Source organism: Megascapheus bottae, chromosome 25 (genome assembly GCF_031878675.1).
Source record: "Megascapheus bottae isolate mThoBot1 chromosome 25, mThoBot2.hap1, whole genome shotgun sequence".
In the NCBI taxonomy this organism is placed as follows: domain Eukaryota; kingdom Metazoa; phylum Chordata; class Mammalia; order Rodentia; family Geomyidae; genus Megascapheus; species Megascapheus bottae.
The window spans coordinates 16,712,389-16,733,800 of record NC_143533.1 but is presented as its reverse complement, the minus strand read 5'-3'; the positions used below and the strand labels follow the sequence as shown (position 1 = coordinate 16,733,800).

The window sequence follows — 21,412 nt, the reverse complement described above, 5'->3', positions numbered from 1 at the left end:
TCCATCCCTGCACTGCATCTAGTAGATCAACAACTAAAACATTTAATATCTGTATATTGCTATAATTGCCTGGTCACTTGAATTTTTTTTTGCCAGTCCTGGGGGCTTGAATTCAGCCTGGGCACTGTCCTTGGACACTTTTTTTTTTCTCAAAGCTAGCACTCTGCCACTTGGGCCACAGTGCCATTTCTGGTTTTTTCTATGTATGTGGTACTGAGGAATCGAACCCGGGTCTTCCTGCATGGTAGGCAAGCACTTTATCACTAGGCCATGGTCCCAGCCTACCACTTGACTTTTTATAGTTAACTTGAAGGCATAACAGGCTATCCATAACAATACTTAAAATAAATTACTAACATTTGTTTTAGCATTTGGAAATTTCTAAGTTTATAGCGAAAAGCAAGTTGTAAATGAGCTATTTTAAGAGAAATACCTATTAATTTACTCTCCCTTTCCCAAAATTAGGATATAATAAAACTAGGTATTCCTGGCTCGGGAGTTTGGCCTAGTGGTAGAGTGCTTGCCTAGCATGCACAAAGACTCGGGTTTCATTTCTCGGTACCGCATACATAGCAAAAAGCTGGATGCTCAAGTGTTAGAGGGCTGGCCTTGAGAGAGTCCAAGGACAGTGCTCAGGCCCTGAGCGCAAGCCCAGAATTGGCAAAAAAACAAAAACAATAAACTAGGTATTCCTAACACTCTTCTGAAATCCTTCACCTGATTATTTTGCATTAATTTAGGATTTATCATTTCTTAGGCACTGTTTTGTGGACGAATAATGTAAAAATTGGTCCTTAACTTTTGTTTTGTTTTGTTTTTGGCAGTCCTGGGCTTAAGTTCAGGGCCTGAGGACTGTGCTTGGATTTTTCTCAAGGCTAGAACTCTACCACTTGAGCCTCAGTACCACTTCTGGCTTTTTCTAAGTATGTGGTACCGAGGAATCGAACCCGGGTCTTCGTGCATGCTAGGCTAGCACTCTACCACTAGGCCAAACTCCCTGCCCTGGTCCTTAACTTTAAAGCACTCATATTCTAAAGCAAAGATAGGTATTTACACAAATGATTATGACGTGGCAAGATAAATACTGTTACAAGTTTGAGTAACTCCTCTCTTTTAATGTTTTGTATGTATCATTTACTCTTCTATATCTCCTTTAATCTTTTCTTTCTCACCCAACCTCAGCCTCTCTTCTGGACTGATGAAGCATCCCTTAAAAATGAACTTTAAGAGGCTGGGAGTTTGGCCTAGTGGTTGAGTGCTTGCCTAGCATGCACGATGACCCAGGTTCGATTCCTCGGTACCACATGCATAGAAAAAAGCTGGAAGTGGTGCTGAGGCTCAAGTGGTAGAGCTCTAGCCTTGAGAAAGTCCAAGGACAGTCAGGCCCTGAGCTCAAGCCCAGGACTGGCAAAAAAAAAAAAAAAAAAAAAAAGAACTTTGAGGGTCCAGGAGTTTGGCCTAGTGGTAGAGTGCTTGTTTAGCATGCACAAAGACCAGGATTCAATTCCTCAGCACCACACACATAGAAAAAAGCCAGAAGTGGTGCTGAGGCTCAAGTGGTAGAGCTCTAGCCTTGAGAAAGCCCAAGGACAGTGCTCAGGCCCTGAGCTCAAACCCAGGACTGGGGGGAAAAAAAAAAGAACTTTGAAGGGCTAGGAGCATGGCCTAGTGGTAGAGTGCCTGCCTAGCATACACAAAACCCTGGGTTTGATTCCTTGATACCATATACACAGAAAAAAACAGAAGTGGCGCTGTTGCTCAAGTGGCAGAGCATTAGCCTTGAGCAAAAAAGTGTCTAAGGACAGTACCCAGGCCCTGAGTTCAAGCCCCAAGACTGGCAAGAAAAACAAAAGAAGAACTTTGAGGGGTTTGGGAGCATAGTTGCAGTTGTACAGCACTTGCTAGGCAAGCACAGAGCTGAGTGTAATCCCCAGTACCAAAACACCAAACCAGACACTCTGAAGATAAAAATGACAGTTTTAGCTTAACATTTGTTTCCATCACTTTATTTGTATTAGGAAATGTTAACTACTCATACATTTAATTTATTCATTAATTTAATGAGTTAATAAATAAACCCTGTGTAATAGAAGTGTACTCATAAGTATTTTCATTTGACAAATGAGCAAATGGGGCTTAAACTCGGCCTCAGCACTGTCCTTGTACTTTGTCAAGGCTAGAGCTCTACCACTTCAGCCGTAGCATCACTTCTGGCTTTTTCTATGTATGTGGTACCAAGGAATCAAACCTGAGTCTTGTGGATTCTAGGCAAGTACTCTACTACTACGCCATACTCCTGGCCTCCCAAAATGAATTTTTTAAAGTAGTTGTACAAAGAGTTCTAATTGCTTAAGTTAGGTTATGAGTATGATGCTTCTTGGTCAGTGTCACTCCTGTGTGCGTGTGCGTGTATGTGTGTGTGTGTGTGGTGGGAGGAGTCATGGGCTTGAACTCTAGGCCTGGGCGCTGTCCCTGAGCTCTTCAGCTCAAGACTACCCTCCTATCTCTGGGCCGGGGTGTTGCCCCTGACCTCTTCAGCTCAAGGCTATTGCCCTATCCCTGGAGCCACAACCCCACTTCCCCATTTTCTAGCAATTAATTGGAGGTAAGAGTCTCTTACAGGCTGGCTTTGAACCATGATCCTCAGATCTCAGCCTTCTGAGTAGCTAGGATTACAGGCATGAGCTACTGCTCTGCTAGTGCTACTCCTCTCCCTTCAGATAGGATCTGCTATGTTGCTTAGGCTGAACTTGAACTTGAGAATCTAGGCTCCATTGAGTCTCTTGTCTCAGCCTCCTGAGGATTAGAGGTATAAGAAACCAAACCCTCAACATCTTTTCTTTTCTTTCTTTCTTTTTTTCCCCCTGTTGGTCACAGGGCTGGAAACTAAAGACCTGGACACTGTCTCTGAGCTCTTTATCCTGGGCTCTCCTGCCTGGGCTTTGAACTTTGACTCTCAGATCCCTCCAAAAAAGTCTTCTCTTAAACTGATAGGAAGATTTAGCCTGTTTTATTTATCATTTAAAAATATTAACTTCAAGTTGTTGTCCTAATGTTAATTTTAAAACTCCTGATTTAGGTCCTTATCCCCCACTCTCAGCAACTTCCTTTCCTTCCCTGCATTGGATTAAGTGGCCTTTTACTTACGTTGGCTCTCTTGACTTCTCTTGCTTGCTATTAAAAGAAAAAACATCCGTTAGCCTCTTTTGGAAGAATTGATGCCAAAGTGGACCTTATACCCTAGGGACAGTGAGCAAGCATCTTGGCCAATGGCAAGGTTTCCTATGACTTCCTTTCTTTCAGCAGTTCTGCTTGCTTCCACTGTCACAGGTCTTAAATACCAATTTGTTGTTCTTTCCACCTCCACTCCCTCCCACTTATTTCCCAGAAACCAGCCTTGTTAGCTGTGTGGTTCTCATTATTTTAGTATCTTACATGGTTTGATTTTTTTTTTTAATTTTTATGTTTGTATTTAAAAAAATAAACTGATACTTAAAAAAACACAAAGATTGTACATATAAATGGGGTGTGTACTGGGTACCATGTCATGTTTTGTTACAGGTGTACATTTCATAATGTTCAAATCAGGATAAATGTATTTAACTTCTCAGACATGTATCATTTCTTTATGGTGCTAACTTTCAAAATCCTTGCTTTTTGAAATGTACACTGATAACTGTACTTGCTCACTGTGCCCTAAACCAGAACTTCTTGTTCTTATGTGACTGTGACTTGGTACCCATTGGTCACTCTTTTTTTCTCTTCTCCTCCCTGCTGTGTAGGTATTGTGCAAAGTCTGTTTTTTCAAAGGTTTTGGTGGTCTTTATTATTTATAGTGTTACTATAAGGAAAATTTTTACTTTCAATCCAGAGGATTTGTACACTTTTGTCTTGAAACCTCCACTAATAATCTGAGAGCACCCCATCCCTCTAGATTGCCTGTGTTTCTCCACATGCAAATACTCCACTCAAATTATCTTTTTTTAACTTACCAAGGAGTAATTTACATACTTCATTCGTTTGAAAGTAAAATTACTTTCAGTGTACATTTTAATCATACCAAATCTCCTTTCCTGACAGATTCCACAGTGCTATGTGTGGTCTATAAGAGGATGGTTACCTTGCTTTGATACTTTTCTCTTCCCAAGGTCAGCTTTATGGCTCCTATGGATGTTGCTCTTGGCTGCCATGTACTAGCACTCCTGTTGTTACAGCCCTTTATTGTAAAAAGCATGATATTCTCTACAGCTTTGCCTAGGGTTAGGGAGGGTAGGACAATGCCATTTTCTGGAAGAATTGGCTCCTTTTGCTTACTGTTATAAAAGAATGTGTGTACGTGTGTGTGTGTGTACGTGTGTGTGTGTGCGCGCGTGTGTGTGTGCGCGCGTGTGTGTGTGCGCGCGTGCATGTGCATGTGTGTGTGTGTGTGCGTGTGCACCAATCCTGGTGCTTGAATTTAGAGCCTGGGCACTTGGCCCTAGGCTTCTTTGTTCAAGGTTAGTGCCTTGAGCCATAGTTCTACTTCAGTCTTTTTTTAGTGGATAATTAGATGTAAGAGTCTGATGGACTTTGCTGCCCAGGCCAGCTTTGAACTTCCTGAGTAGCTAGGATTATAGGCATGAGCCACCAATACCTAGCTTGGTGCATGTTTTTGTCCTGCCTGAGGATTACTCTGGAACCTCATATTCCTTACCTGCCCCAGAGGCATCTGGATACACTATATAAATAATTGTCTCCTGCCTCTTCAACTATCAGAATTACTTCTCCTTGTTTATGTGCAAATAAATTGGTGATAACAAAGCTTGATGTATCCCCAGGCTTCTAAAATAGAAGAGAGTAATGCCATTGGTATCCCTGAGTAGGCAGGCTGTGTATCTGCAGATGGCTGTGAAATGCCTTAGCCATGTAGCAGTGAGATAGCCAGGAGCATGCAGGCACAGCAGCTGGGCTAGCAGACAAGAATCAGTGGCAAGTCCCGGGCTAACCAGTGCACTGGACCTTGCTGACTTTGGCCCTTGGAGGATTGTAGGGGCTTGAGGAGAAAGTCGTTAAATTGTGCAGTTTGGACAGGATTTAGAGGTGAAATTTGGGATGACATAGGGAAACTGAGGAAGTGAGCTGTGGGGCCCTGAGGAAGCCAACCAGGTTGAGTATAAGATGGATGCCTGGTGACTCTTAGTGCAAGCAGAAAAAGAGAGCTTTCATAAACCTAACAAAGCAGTTTTATAAGTAAAAAAATGAAATGTTAAAAACAGTGTTTCAGGTGATTGAAAGTAAGCTACATTAAGAGCTGTAAGGCAAGAACATAGAGTCCAGCAAGGCTCTGTTTAGAGCCTGGGAAAATAGGCTTTGTAAGGCAGTGTTTTTACTTCCTTTCTTTATGAGGTTCTGGAAAGTTCTCCAGGTTCTGGAACCTGTCCTTGGGTGGGGCAAGGTCCAGAGATTTGGAGCTTTGAAAGCCTGCTGTTTCCCCTGATATTTCCTTAGGGAAAAGGGCTTTAGGAAAGGGGGGAAAGAAGTCTCCAAATTGGTTTCAATCCCAGTTTCAGGATTTCAATTAGGGCCTTTGGTAACAAGCTATAGAACTTGAGAGAATATATAATTATGTAACTCTTCAAATGGCATTTTTTAATTTTTTGCCAGTCCTGGGGCACTGTCCTAGGGCTTTCTCAAGGCTAGAGCCACAGCACCACAGCATCACTTCTGCCGGGGCATGCCGGCAGCAAACCAGGATTCCTGAAATAGGGGGCAGGGACTGGAAAAAATAGAAGAGAGACAAACAGATGGGATTCGGGAGGTCTGCAGCCCAGGTAAAGACTGCAGCCTCGTTTATTTCCAAATCAAGGCTTATATATGTTCTTGAAATCAGGGAACTGTTGGGGGTTACATTCATATGGTAAGTCTCAGATCAGTTAAGCAGGACAAGGCCAAAAAACAATAAGGCAATAAAGCAATAAATCAAAGAGATCAGAAAGTTCACAATACAGACAATGCAGCTTCAGAAGTTCCTAGGCATGGCACCAGCTCACTTCTTAGTGAGGTTATCTTACTCTGATGTGCAGATTCAAGGGACAGCCTGGTTCCACACTCTGGCTCCCAACACACTTCCATCTTTTTCTATGTATGTGGTACACTGAAATTGAACCGGGGTCTTTGTGCATGCTAGGCAAGAGGCCAAACTCCAAGCCCTCAAATGACTTTTTTGTTATTGATTCCATAGATTGTTAGTTTACAAAATAAATGTTGTAGAATTCTTTCATGTTTCCCTTCTTTGCTCTCCTTTTCTTCTATCCTCCTTTCTTCTCCTCCCTGCCCCCCCTTTTGCCCTGAAATTTCTTAAATTAGAATCTCTCCACCAAAGTATTTTTTGCTGTTGGTGAGGTGTGGCATGCACAGCAGTTCAAAAGTCATAGATAGGCAGGCTGGGTACTGGTAGCTCATACCTGCCATCCTAGCTACTTAGGAGACTGAGATCATGGTTCATTGGCAGCCTGGCAGGAAAGTCCATGAGACACTTCATGTAACCAAGAAAAGATTAGAAGTAGAGTTGTGGCTTTAGTGGTAGAGCTTCAGCTTTGAGCAGAAAAGCTCAGGGACAGTGCCAGGCCCTGAGTTTGAGTCTCAGGACCAACACACACACACATACACACACACACAGAATATTTCCTATTCTTTTATCATATACAGTATCAACATGAAGCAGTTGGTTGCATAGTTCATTAAATTAAAAAAAATGACTGAATAAGTATAACCTAAAAATCAATAGTGAGCACCGAATTCTCTCCCTGTATTCTCAGCTATCCAGTTTCTTTCTGGCTTTCCAGAGTTGTTCTCAAGGCACTGAGTTCTGAAAAGGGAATGCTTGGGGTCTTTGGTTAATCATAAAGGATCACCACCTCCCCACCTTTGGCCAGTCCTGGGGTTTGAACTCAGGGCCTGAGCACTATCCTTGAGCTTTTTCAAGGCTAGAGCTCTTCCACTTGAGCTGCAACACCACTTCTGACTTTTTCTATGTATGTGGTACTGAGCAATCGAACCTGGTCTTCGTGCATATTGCGCAAACACTCTACTTCTTGGCCAAACTCCCGGTCCAAAGGATTTATTTCTTCCTTTGTTTTTTTTTTTTTTTCCTTCCTTCCTTCCTTCCTTCCTTCCTTCCTTCCTTCCTTCCTTCCTTCCTTCCTTCCTTCCTTCCTCCTTCTCTCTCTCTCTCTCTCTCTCTCTCTGTCTCTCTCTCTCTCTCTCTCTTTTTTTTTTTTTTTTGCCAGTTCTGGAGCTTGAACCCAGGGTCTCAGCACTGTTCTGCTTTCTCAAGGCTAGAGCTCTACCATCTGAGCCACAATACCACTTCTGACTTTTTCTTTTCTTTTCTTTTCTTTTTTTTTTTTTTTTTGCCAGTCCTGGGCTTGAGCTCAGGGCCTGAGCAATGTCCTTGAACTTTCTCAAGGCTAGAGCTCTACCACTTGAGCCTCAGCACCACTTCGGCTTTTTTCTGTGTATGTGGTACCAAGGAATCGAACCCAGGTCTTCATGCATGCTAGGCAAGCACTTTAACCACTAGGCCAAACTCCCGGCCCCCCACTTCTGACTTTTTCTGTGTATGTGGTACTGAGGAATTGAACCGAGATCTTCGTGCATGCTAGGCGAGTACTCAACCACTAGGCCAAACTCCTGGCCTTAAAGGATTTCATGTATTGGAGAAAAGTAGGCCAAATTTAAGGACTAGGATGGGGTACTCCTTTAAGACACCTTAGAATTTTACCTGAAATCAAGCCTTTATGAGATGTGCTTCACAAAACCTCTTTCCTAAATTCCAGCTCCACTTTCTTAACCTATTTTCCTATTTTAAAGTCTTCTTGAGTAGTTTGTGTATAAAATTTATTTAAGCCAGGTTTGGAGATGTAAGCCTATAATCTCAGTACCTGAGAGGAGAGGAAGTAGGAAGAAGAGTGAAAGTGTAAGGCCATGCTGAGCTGTATAGAGAGATCTGTTCCCAAAAGCTAAAAAATAAAAGATAAAAGAAAAATATAATTAAGATAGACACAGTAGTTAGATATTTTAAATTTGTGTGTGTGTGTTTGTGTGTGTATGTGTATGTATGTGTGTGTGCACGCTTTTTCAATTCAAGGATAGTGCTCTACCCTTTGAACCACAGCTCCACTTCTGGCTTTTAGTGGTTATTGGAGATATGAGGCTCCTTGGGTGTTAGTAGTTTATACTTACAATCCTAGCTACTCAGACTGCTGAGCTCTGAGAATCACACTTTGAAGCCAGCCGGGGCAGGAAAGTCCTTGAGATTCTTCTTTCTGATTAACCAACCAGAAGTGGCACTGTGGCTCAAAGTGGTAGAGTGCTAGCCATGAGCCAAAAGAACTCAGGGACAGTGCTCAGGCCCTGAGTTCAAACCCCATGACAGACAGACAGAAATAAATAAATAAATAAATGTCATGAACTTCCCTGGTTTCCTTGAACCTTGAATCTTTAGATCTTCAGATCTTAGCCTCCTAAGACTAAAGATGTGAACCACAGGTGCTTGGCTACACTTAAATTTTATTGTGACACTACTGTTAATGTATAATGTTGCCAGACAACAGATCATCTTATCATGGATCCATGATAAGAGCAGGAAGTGGAGAAAGAAAAGAAGCATCTTATTAATGGCCTCCTTCCAGTGCAATATGCTTTAAGCATATAGGAGCAGGACAGGGCCCAGGAGAGAATCAAGTTTCTTTTTGTTGTTAGCCCAAACTTGCTGATCACCACTGTTGTAAATTCAGAGACATCAGCAGTTAGTATATCAAGAAAAAAAGGAAAACCCTTAAGTTTGTGCATCCATGGAACTTTAGGTCTTATTTGAGACTGTGATATCTCAAACTCTGCTTTGAAAGACATTTATAAAGTTGGGGGGCTGGAAGTGTGGCCTAGTGGTAGAATGCTTACCCAGCATGCACGAAGACCCGGGTTCACTTCCTCAGTACCACATATATAGAAAAAGCTGGAAGTGGTGCTGTGGCTCAAGTGGTATAGTTCTAGCCTTGAGAAAGCCCAAGGACAGTTCTCAGGCCCTGAGTTCAAGCTCCAGGACTGGCAAAAACAAACAAAAACGTTTTACCTCAATAAAGTTGGAAAAGAGAATAAGAAGTGCTTTGTCCTCACTCTGAATCTTAGAAGGCCAGCTCTCCCAGAATTGTACATTAGATGTGACAAGTATTTAATAAATGTACACAGATATGTTGATTTGAAGCTGGAAAAGCAGTGTAGTGAAAGGTAGTATATTTTGGAATTCAGAGCTCATCCCAAAATAAAGCAGAAGAATCCAATTTGAACCCCATGAAATTCACAAGGAATGAAACTGAGGAAAGATTACTACCTTTTGTTTACAAGCATAAAATTCAACTTGCTCCTCAATCTGAGTTGCATTAGTTTAGAATTTGTATATAGTTGAATGCTTAATAACTTGTTGGATTAAGAAAATTCTTGCAAGAGGAAGAGTGAGTCATAACTATTGTTCCTTTGGAGGGAGAAAAAAAAATCCTTAAATCAAGCTCTTCTTTATGGACTTGGAATGGGTTCAGCAGTTTGATTGACGATTGAACTGATAAGCTTTTTGTACAAGTCACCTCATAATGTATTTGATTTTGTCCATTCGATGACTGGCAGAGGCTCTCTGTGTTAACCATCAGAGATAGAGCTTTGTAACTTGATTACTGTGAGAGACTTGTGTGATATCATTTCTTTTTGATGAGTTTTAAAGTTGGGTATGCTAAGGGTGTGGTTGTTTTGGCATTCATCTTTGGTATACACAGAGAGACTTCCTCTCAGACCTTGCTTCAACTCCACCAAGAAGAAAAGGAGAGGAGATGAGGTAGGAGTGGGAGGTTGACTTTGCTTTGAGCCAGAAAAGGAAGCAGGTAGTTACACGGGAGCCATACAGTCTCTCAGGAGAGTCTTACTGAACTGGTGTGAGTAACCTGCTGGCTGTCTTACTTTATTTTATTTTAGTTGGTCGTGGATGCTGTCCCTAAGCTGTTCAGCTCAAGACTACCGCCCTGCCCCTTGGCCTGGGCTCAAGACTGCTGCCCCACCACTTGAGCCACAGTGCCATTTCCAGTTTTTGGTGATTAATTATAAGAGTCTGACTGACTGAGAGTGCCTAGGCTGGCTTGGAACGAGGATCCTCATATCTCATCCTCCTCAGTAGCTGGAATTACAGGCGTGAACCACCGTGCTAGGCTCTGCTGACCATTTTAGAAGTGATGTAGCTGCTTCTATTCTTTAAAGTTTCCCTCCTTAACCTGCTTCTGATTAAATCTCTTCTTTGCTCTGGCCTTAACAAATTTTTCTGGCTGCCTTTCAGATGTTGGACTTTCTTTCCTTCCTTGTGTTTTGGGATCTGTAGATCTCACTTCAAAAAGTCAGGTATGGGGCTGGGAGTTTGGCCTAGTGGTAGAGTGATTGCCTAGCATGCAATCACTCAGTACCATATTCATAGAAAAAAAAGTCGGAAGTGGTACTGAGGCTCAAGTGGTAGAGCTCTAGCCTTGAGAAAACCCAAGGACAAAGCTCAGGCCCTGAGCCCAAGCCCAACACTGGCAAAAAAACGAAAAACAAGAAAAGAAAAAAAAGTTAGGTACCGGTGGCTCATGCCTGTAATCCTAGCTACTCAGGAGGCTGAGATCTGAGGCTCAAGGTTCAGAGCCAGCCCAGGCACTTTAGTCTGTGAGACTTTTATCTCCAATTAACCACTAGAAAAGACTGGGAAGTGGGGCTGTGGCTCCTAGGGGTAGGACTGTAGCTTTGAGCTGAAGTGCTCAGGGACAGCCCTCAGGCCCAGGGGTAGGGCGGTAGCCTTGAGCTGAAGAGCTCAGCAGAGACAGCACCCAGGTTCAGAGTTCAAGCCCCAAGCCCCACCCCCCCCCAAAAAAAAAATTAGAGATGGGTCCGGGTGGGTAACCTAGTGGTAGAGTACTCACCTAGCATGCACGAAGCCTTGGGTTCAATTCCTCAGTACCATATACACAGAAAAAGCCAGAAGTGGTGCTGTGGCTCAAGTGGCAAAGCACTAGCCTTGAGCAAAATGTGTCCAAGGACAGTGCCCTGGCCCTGAGTTCAAGCCCCAGGACTGGCAAAAAAAAAAAAAATAGAGATGGTGCAAGTTACAGGCAGGAAAGATAGTGCTGCTTTAGCTAGTCTCGTACTTGAGTTGTATCCCTTACATGGAGCTTTTTTTTTTTTTTTTTCTTTTTTCATCTATTTGCCAGTCCTGGGCTTGGGCTCAGGGCCTGAGCACTGTCTTTGGGTTTTCTCAAGAGCTCTACCACTTGAGCCACAACACCACTTCTCGCTTTTTTGTATGTATATAGTATGAAGGAATTGAACGCAAGTCTTTGTGCATGCTAGGCAAGCACGCTACCATTAGATCAAATTCCTAGCCCCAATGGAGCTTTTAAACAGAGCCACCATTTTCTTAAACTTCTGTGTGCAAAGATGCTGACAACACATGGTGATATATGCCTGTTGCCTCAGCAATTGTAAGGCTGAGGCAGAAGGATAAAACTTGAAGCTCATGTGAGATACACAGCAAGTTCTAGGACAGTCTGGACTCAAACAAGCAAGTAAAGTAGCTGTCTATACCAGATGTGCCCTCATGTGGGTCAGCTGTCATTATCTCAAGAATATCACAGATTTCATTACTTAAATATTATATAGCAGAGTTGATGAACAGGATAAGTCAGCATCTATTGTATTTATTTATTGTATGAAAATGTCTTACTATAAAACTAATCTGCATTATGTACAACTAAAGTGAGGACTTCTTTTTTTATTTTTTATAAGGTGGTTGTAGTAGATGCTGCCTTGGTCTGAATACTTTTGTACTACCCCTAAACCCACTCACAGATGGCAATGGAATCACCAGTATGATGGTATTTAGGAAGGGACCTTGGGGAGGTGATGTGATTATGTGGATAGAGCCTGTAGAAAAGAGGCTCCAGAGACCTGCCTGGCCTCTTGTACCAAATGAGGACCACCTGAAGGGAACCAGCTGTGAGTCAGCATGCAAGTGCTCACCAGACTCTGGATCTGCTAGCCTCTTGGTCTTGGATGTAGAAACCTTTTCCCGTCTGCTATATCAGAATGATCTCGTAGGATTAAAAGAAAATGAAGAAATGTTTTATATTCAACTTAGTGTGAAAAATTAGTATCTGGAATACATGAATGGAATCTTACAAAAAGAGAGAGAACACAATATAAAAAGAGGCAATAGATTATTCTCAGGAGAAGGATGTCATTGGCCAGTGGACTCCTGGTCCCTTGTATTGAATCTTGTAGAGATGTAAATTGATGGAATCCCTTTGAAAATAGTTGGGCATTATCAAATAAAATTGAATGTAAGCATACCTTCTCTCCAGAAATTCTGTTCCTACCTTTGAACCTTGCAGAAATGCTTATACATATATGCTAGGAAGTAAGTAACAAGGTTTTTTGTTGTTTGTTTTTTACAGCAAAGAAATAAGAGGCAGGCTGGGAGTTTGGCCTAGTAGTAGAGTGCTTGTCTAACATGCATGAAGCCCTAGGTTCGATTCCTTGGTACCATATATACAGAAAAGTGGTGCTGTAGCTCAAGTGGTAGAGTGCTAGCCTTGAGAGAGCCCAAGGATAGTGCCCAGATTCTGAGTTCAAGCCCCAAGAAAGAAAGAAAGAAAAGGGAAGGACTACCAGTGACTTAGATGCCTTCTGTGTAGAAATAAAATCGAAAGAAGTATAATTAACTCAAAAGATGTTAAATAATAAAAGTTGCAAGAGGAGGTATAATACTAGGCCCCTTTACCTAAGAAATTAAAAAAGGCAAACTGGCTGGGCACTGGTTGCTCAAGTCTATATAACTCTAGCTACTCAAGAGGCTCAGAATAGTCTCTCTCCAATAAACTACTCTTTAAAAGCCAAAAGTGAGCTGTGACTTAAGTGGTAGAGCGCTGGCCTTGATCAAAAGAAGCTTAGGGGGGCCAGGAGTTTGGAGTGCTTGCCTAGCATGTATGAAAACCCGGGTATGCCATTGGCAGCCAGCCAGATTTTTTTTTTTTTTTTTTTCAGGTCTCCTTCAGAAACACTTCCTTTTAGTGGCAAGAATCTACTGCCTCTCTGCTGGCATTCCCTTATAATAAATCACATGGCGGGGAAGGGTAATGGGGACCAAGACATGTGAAAGGGTATCAATGTATGTGAATTAATGCACCCTCTATCTGGCAAATATCATGTAACCCTTTTATTAATTACAATAAAAATATTTAAAATAAATAAATAAATCACATAGGGGCCAGGAGCGTACTTAGTTGTAGAGTGCTTGCCTAGCATGCACAAAGCTCTGGGTTCAATTCCTCAGTACCACATACACAGAAAAAGCCAGAAGTGGTGCTATGGCTCAAGTGGTAGAGCGCTAACCTTGGGCAAAAAGTATCTAAGGACAGTACCCAGGCCCTGAATAAAGCCCTAGGACTGACGACGACGACAACAACAACAACAAAAAAAATCACATAGTTCTCTAGATAGTTTATAATAAAATAAAATGTAGCTTAAATATACTGTGCTAATGTAAAGGGCTTTGGTAGAATAAATAGGAATACTTTTTTTTTTTTTTTTTTTTTTTTGTGGGTGTAGGGGTAGGGTTGTTCATGGGGCTTCTGAAACTCAGGGCCTGAGCACTTTCCTTGAGTTCCTTTTACTCTACGACTTTGAGCCACAGCTCTGCTTCTGATTTTCTGGTGGCCATGGGACTGGCTTTGAACCACAATCATTGGACCTCAGCCTCCCCAGTAACAGGCATGAGCCACCAGTGCCCTGTGGAAATTTTAATTTAGGCTAGATTGTAATTTCTATGTCCCTAAGATGCATGTAGCTGTTTTAGTGGGGTGAATTTTATTTCCCCACAGTTTATTATTTTGTCAGCAAAGAAAAGTAAAGGCAGGGGCTGGGAGTTTGGCCTAGTGGTTAAAGTGCTTGCCTAGCATGCATGAAGATCCGGGTTCGATTCCTCGGTATCACATACATAGAAAAAAGCCGGAAGTGCTGAGGCTCGAGTGGTAGAGCTCTAGCCTTGACAAAGTCCAAGGACAGTGCTCAGGCCCTGAGCTCAAGCCCAGGACTGGCAAAAAAAAAAAAAAAAGAAAAGTAAAGGCATTGGATAATCCACAGATAGCAGTAGACTGTGAGATTATATATATGATATGGAATTTGTGTTCACCTATTATAATAAGTGCAAGTAGATAAGGTAAATAATATTTACATGTTTTTGTTCCTTTTTTCTACAGCCTTAAGAAATTATAGAAACCACTTCTGTCTGTCCTGCACAGCAGGTGACTTGTATACAGCAAATCATGGCCCTCCCATTTCGGAAGGACTTAGAAAAATACAAGGACCTGGATGAAGATGAGATTCTTGGGAACCTGTCAGAAATGGAGCTGAAACAACTGGAGACTGTTCTGGATGATCTTGACCCTGAGGTAGGTACAAGTCTGGGCTGGCTTCAGACCTTGGTCCTTAGATCTTGACCTCCCTGAGTAGCTGAGAGTGCTTTTGTCTCCTGCCTCACTGGCATCCCAGGCCCAAACTACTACATTCATTATTAAGTGAGAAGGAAATCATACTATCTTTTTTATCTAGCTGGCCTTGAACCATGATCCTCCCAACCATGGTGTCTTTATGACACCACTATTCTATACATCTTTATACTCAAACATCTCCTGATTTCTTCCCCCTCCCCCCTTTAAGAAAACTTTTCTGTCTGTACTGGGAATATTGTTTTTAGTTAAATAAGGGTATAGCAGTCAACTAACTCTTTGAGGTAGGCTAATCTCTGTTTCTTCAGAGTGGTACTGGATTTTGAACTGGGGGCCTCCTGCTTGCTACAAGCACTCTACCACCTGAGCCACAGTATTTTCAAGGTAGCATCTCACTTCTTGCTGAGACTGTTCTAAACCGTGATCCTTTTACTTTTCCTCTGTTGCTGAGGATGACGAGAGACTTTGATCAGATGATATATTAAAAGAATGACAAATATTACAAGCTATAAGCATTATAATGAGGTCAGGAAAATCCCTTAGAAGTGGGGAGTTATAGTCCTAAAATTGAGCTGGGCGTGATGCCTCATGCCTGTAATCCTAGATCTCAGGAGGCTGAGATCTTAGGATCGCAGTTCCAGACCAGCCCAGGCACTAAAGACCTTGAGACTCTTATCTCTAGTTAGCCACTAGAAAACAGGAAGTGGGGCTGTGGCTCAAGGGTGGTAGCCTTGAGCTGAAGAGCTCAGGATCAGTGCCCAGGCCCAGGGGTATGGCAGTAGCCTTAACGCCCAGGCGCAGCCGACAAAAAAAAAATTATTCTCAAACAGTATGGAAGACAATTTTATGGGGTCTAAGCTCCATGACAATGAGGATAGGGAGTTTATTTTGTTCTGGAAAAAAAAATTGACTAGCAAAGGGTCAAATTCTATGGCTTAGACCAGTAACTCAGTGACTTGAGAAGCAGAGATTAGAAGGATCATGGTTCAAGGGCAGCTAGGCAAAAATTTAGTGAGATTCCCATGTCAGCTTATCAAGTAAGTGTAGTAGCTTAGGCCTGAGATGCCAATGAGGCAGGAGATAATAGGAAGTTTGTAGTCCTAGGCAAAAACAAAAGATCTAACCTGAAAGTAAAACAATAAGGACTGAAAGCCTGGTACCAGTGGCTCACACCTATAATCCTTATAACTCAAGAGGCTAAGATGTGAAGATCTAAAAATCACAGTTCAAAGTAGCTCAGGCAAGACAGTCTTTGAGATTCCAATTAACCAGCAAGAAGCCAAAAATGGTGCTATGGCCCAAGTAGAAGAGTGCTAGCCTTGAACAAAAAAGCTCAGGGACAGTGCCCATGTCCTGAGTTCAGCAATGAGGACTGTGTCACCAAAAAAGAGAAAGAACTAGTAGCATGATGCAGTGGTAGAGCATCTGCCTGTCAAGTGCCAGGTTCTGAGTTCAAACAGTTAAACAATAGCAAAATAGAGTGGATATAACTTGCTGGGAAAAGGGAACCAATCTATAAAGACCTGTTGGTAAAAGGAAGTACACAAGGGAGGAAAAATGTCCGTATGAGGAGGGTGAATGAAGTGACATGACAGATGAAACAGTGAAGAGGATCACGCATCCTCCTCCTTGTCCATGCCTTCAGAGGTAGGTCACATGAAATCCCAGGGAGGTGAGTCTTGTGAGTGTCTTAGTGTGCATTGAGACATACTCCAGCAGTGAACAGTTTCTGCAGGTACATAAATCTTCTGATCATAATGTGCATTTTCCCTTTCACATTAATGGGCTTTTTTTTTTTTGCCAGTCTTAGGCTTGAACTCAGGGCCTGAGCACTGTCCTTGGACTTTCTCAAGGCTCTACCACTTGAGCCTCAGCACAACTTCTAGCTCTTTTCTATGTATGTGGTACCGAGGAATCAAACCTGGGTCTTTGTGCATACTAGGCAAGAACTCTATCACTAGGCCAAACTCCTGGCCCCAAATGTGAGTTCTCAGCCAACCTTACTATATAATGAAACACAAAACTATGTTTATAACATTTAAAAAGAAAATGGTGTAGAATTTTAAAAGTATTTAAAAAACAAGTGGTATAGAATTTTTTCTGGAAAAAAACCTAGGAAACTTTTAATAATAATGTAAGTATATTCTAACTAATTTTTTATGAAGGCTCCTTTGTGTGTATACATATATATCTGTTGTGGTGCTTGGACTTGGACTTGGCGCTGTCCCTGAGCTCTTTAGCTCAATGCTACCCCCCTACCCCTTGAGCCTCAGTGCCACTTCTGGTTTTCTAGTGGTTAATTGGAGATAAGAGTCTCATGGTCTTCAGTGCCCAGGCTAGCTTTGAACTGTGATCTTCAGATCTCAGCCTTCTGAATAGCTAGGATTGCAGGTGTGAGCCACCATGCTTGGCATGAAGGCTAATTTGTTTGAAGCATGTTTGCATTATTGTGCCAAAATCCTGCAGTGAAGTGTTTGGTCTTAAGTAAGATTCTCTCGAATGGGAAATCTCTGGGAACACTGGCACTGCCATGCTTGGTGGTCCCAATGGCCTGCCCACTCTCTTGACAGAACGCCCTTCTGCCTGCGGGTTTCCGCCAGAAGAACCAGACATCGAAGTCAGCCACCGGGCCATTTGATCGAGAACATCTGCTTTCATATCTGGAGAAGGAAGCCCTGGAGCAGAAGGACCGGGAAGACTATGTGCCCTATACGGGAGAAAAGAAAGGTCAGCCTGGGCCTTTGAAGGCTCTTGTTTGATTACATTAGGTTTTCTTCTTACAGATGGGTGTGGAGAAAAGTCCGGTTGTAGAGGTACGTCATTGGTTGCCATGAAAGTCAGGATAATGTTGACTTAAAATTTTACTAGGTTGTTTGGATGGTTTACTTAAACATTTTTATCAACTTGGCCAATAAGTTCTTTCCTTGATCACTCATTAGTGAAGTTTTATTACATAATGGTTTTGTTGAACACTCCTAGTTCTCAATGTCAGAAATCTAAGGGTAAGAATTTTAAATCCACCTAGTATATTCCAGAGTGCATATGACTAAATCAGTGCTCTGTCCTAACTCCTCCTATCTTCTCCACAGAATGTTATAAAATTACTTAATACCATATTTTCTTAGATGCTTTTAAAAAAGTATCTTCCTAATGATTCATGATTATGATTGCTAATGCTTCATTATCATTACTTTCAGGAATTTTTTTTTTTTTAATATGTCATGGACCTTGAATTCACCTTGAGCCACAGCCCCATTTCCTCTTTTTTAGTGATTGATTAGAGTTAAGAGCACTCATGTTTTTTTAGTGCCTAGGCTTTTGAACCATGATCCTCAGATCTTAGCCTCCTAAGTAGCTAGGATTACAGGCGTGAGCCACTGTGCCTGGCTTAGGAATTTATTTTTTTTTAGTCCAACTCCCTCCCATTGCAGTTTCCAGTCTTACGTTTATCTTCACTGGAGACTGAGTACAGCTAGGTTCTTAAAAGTTCTCTTTATGAAGTTCAGTTCTATCTGCACTCTTAGTTGGGATATGGTATAGATAGAGAATGCTTGGAACAAGATGGTAGCCTAGCACAGGTGAAGTCCAGCTTCACTTGAACCTGTCATGCTCCAGGTAGGAGGAAAGGCTTAGACTTCAGTGCTTTGTCCTAGTAAGACTTTGACGTTTATTTGGGAAGGAATTCTTATGTGTCAAGCCAACTATGTCAAAACTATTGAGTGGTTTCAAGCAAATTAAACTACAAACTTCATTTTAACTTTCCAGCTTCTATCATCAAGGACTAGTGAGTGGATTTTGAGGAAGTTATTCATAAGGCCTGTGTCTGGCTTTTTCACAGTTATCTGTTTTCTTCGCCCCATTCTCTGTACTCCTAGGGAGTAAGAGAAGGAAAGAGAAAAGTGGGGGGAGGAGAGAGAGAGATCTATCTTCAAATGATGATAGAATTTCCTACTGAAAAGGGTCAGAGGTTAGTCTTTTGTTAAGGCTGTCCACTCATCAGATAAAGCCCATCCATATTATAGAGTAACCTTTCCCCCCAGAAGTTTAAATGTTAATCCCATCCAATAAAGACCTTAGGAGAAACATCCAGAGTAGTATTTAATAAATATCTGAATATCATTCACCAAGTTGACACATAAAATTAACCATCACAGTACTGCTAGAGATGGGATCAAAACAGTTTTTGAGAGGCAACATAGAGTTGTAAAGTGTGGTGAGTCACAAAAATAGCATAGAAGGTATTTGTATCTGTAATAAATATCTGTGTGTTACTGAAACGTCAGTTTTGCTTACATAGAACAACTGTTTGAGGAAAAAGATTAGTCAACTGTCTTTTACTACTGAGTGTTCCAAGGGTATAGTTTGGAAAGAATACCAGTAGAAACAGAGAGATGTCATTAGAAAAAGTGTACAGAATTTGAGGACAAGAAGAGAAAATAAGCGATGTAAAAATCTTCATTGATCCCAACCTGACCCAAGAAGCTTCCTAATATAATAGGCTCTTCTTACACAATCTTCAGTTGTTATAGGAAAAATATCTTGAGGAATTAGAGGAAATAGAATAGAAAATAAAGGAAAATTTTGGAAAGTAAGAAGATAGGAAAGAGAATCCAGGCATAGAAAATGAGAGTTTGAGGCCAGCCTGGACTACATGGAGTCTTGCAGAGTTTTCTGGCTGGCTTCAAATCTCAGTTCTCTAGGTCTCAGCATTGTAAGTGGCTAGTTATAGGTTTGAGCCACTGGCACTGGCCTAAGGTTATATATCTTAGTAACACACCTTCCCCCATACAAGCTAACACGAATTCTCTCCTTGGCTCCAAAAACTCAGTAGCCGCGTCATTTGAGGATCCTGTCCAATTACCATCTGCCCCAAGCACCCTGGTTGAGTACACGATTTTTGTTATTTACTGGATTACTTGACAGGAGGTAGACTTTCCAATTGAAGGTTTTGTTGCACAGTATAGCTCTCCAGATTCTTCATGAAATACTTCGTAAATCTTCTCTACTTTGTAAGTACTTCTCTATTGAGAAGCAAAAACATTTCACTCTTAGTATACATGGACATGGATGTATAAACTAAATGGCTTTTTTTTTTTTTTTTGGCCCGTTGGGGCTTGGACTCAGGGCCTGAACACTGTTCTTGGACTTTCTCAAGGCTAGAGCTCTACCACTTGAGCCTCAGCACCACTTCTGGCTTTTTTTCTATGTATGTGGGTCCGAGGAATTGAACCCTGGTCTTTGTGCGTGCTAGGCAAGCACTCTACCATTAGGCCAAACTCCCGGCCCCCTAAATGGCTTTTATTTGCAGATGACTAGGCTCAAAAGTTCAGTATCCAATGGCAATATAAGCTTGCTTTACCAAGTAATATGATAATGTCAGTTTCCTTAACACCTTCCAAGTTACATGCTGAAATTACACAGTGACCTCTATAGATGACTTTATATATAAATCACCACACTGTCCTTACAGTCCTTCCTTCCTTCCTTCCTTCCTTCCTTCCTTCCTTCCTTCCTTCCTTCCTTCCTTCCTTCCATTCTTTCTCTTCTTTTTCTTTTGTTTGTTGTGGGACTTGAACTCAGCGCCTGGGCAATATGCCTGAGCTTTTGTACTCAAGGCTACTTACTGGTCTACTACTTTGAGCCACAGTGCCACTTCTAGTTTTCTGGCAGTTAATTGGAGATAAGAATCTTAGAAACTCTCCTATCCAGCTGTTTTCAAATTTTGACCCTCAGATTTCAGCCTCCAGAGTAGCTAGGATTACAGACTCACCAGCACCTGGGATGAGCACATTTTTGTTTTGGACAGTGCTCAGACCCTGAGCTCAAGCCCAGGACTGGCCCCTCCCCCCCCAAAAAAAATTCTGTTGTGCCAGGAAACTGAGATCTGAGGATCACAGTTCAAAGCCAGCCTAGATGTGGAAGTCAGTGAGATGTGTATTTCCAGTTAACCACCAGAAAATCAGAAATTGCACTGTGGCTCAAAGTGGTAGAGCTCAAGGACAGGGCCCAGGCCCAGAGTTCAAGCCCCACAAGCAACCAAAAGAAAAAAGAAATCTATTGTGTATAGGTCCCACTTATTTTTGGATTCACTCATTTAGTGTAGGATATCTGGGCTGTTTTCATAACTTGCCTATTGTGAATAGTGCAGAAATAAATATGGATATACAAGTGTCTTTACACATCCTGGCTGGTGATCTGTGTAGATGCCCAGGAGTGGTATGACTGAGTCTTAGGGAAGGTCTGTCGGTCTGTCTGTCTGTCTGTCTGTCTGTCTGTCTGTCTTTCCTTTCCTTTTCTTTCTTTCTTTCTTTCTTTTTTTCTTTCTTTCTTTCTTCCCCCCCCCTCTCTCTTTCTCTCTTTCTTTCGTCCCAGGGCATGAACTCAGGGCATGAACACTGTCCTTGGGCTTTCTTAAGTCTAGAGCTTTACCACTTGAGCCATAGCATCGCTTCTGGCTTTTTCTATGTATGTAATGCTGCGGAATCAAACCCAGAGCTTTGTGCATGCTAGGCAAGCACTCTACCACTAGGCCAAACTCCCGGCCCCTATGGGTTTTTTTAGAGGAACCTCTAGATGACTGTCCATGGTAGTTGTACTAGTTTTATATTCCCACCAACATTGTAATAGGACTCCTTTTTCCCCACATCCCTGCCAACATTTATTTGTTCAAATTCACAATGTTGGCCAGTCTAACTGGAGTGAGATGGTATCTCGGTGTTGTTTTGATTCCCATTTCCTTTATGGCAAGGGCATAATCACAGATCTTATAGATTTGGAGTGTATGTCAACATCTGAGGAGGAATGAATCCTAATTAAGTGACCTGTTATAGGTGCATTTGGGGGAACATTTTGTTCTG

At 41.9% G+C, this 21,412-nt stretch overlaps 1 protein-coding gene across 3 annotated transcripts in view; it reads left to right on the top strand.

Annotated features, from left to right (window-relative positions):
• Tmod3 (tropomodulin 3) overlaps positions 1-21,412 on the top strand; it is a 51,703-nt gene that overhangs the window by 9,887 nt on the left and 20,404 nt on the right. For 2 of the 3 annotated variants that reach the window (XM_090358402.1, XM_090358404.1), the window contains exons 2-3: positions 14,307-14,498; positions 17,126-17,282. In XM_090358402.1, the coding sequence (XP_090214528.1) occupies positions 14,373-14,498; positions 17,126-17,282 (283 nt within the window). In that variant the 5' untranslated portion in view covers positions 14,307-14,372. Of the gene's footprint in view, positions 1-5,438; positions 5,811-14,306; positions 14,499-17,125; positions 17,283-21,412 lie in introns of those variants that run through there. The other variant, XM_090358403.1, reaches the window with a different exon arrangement.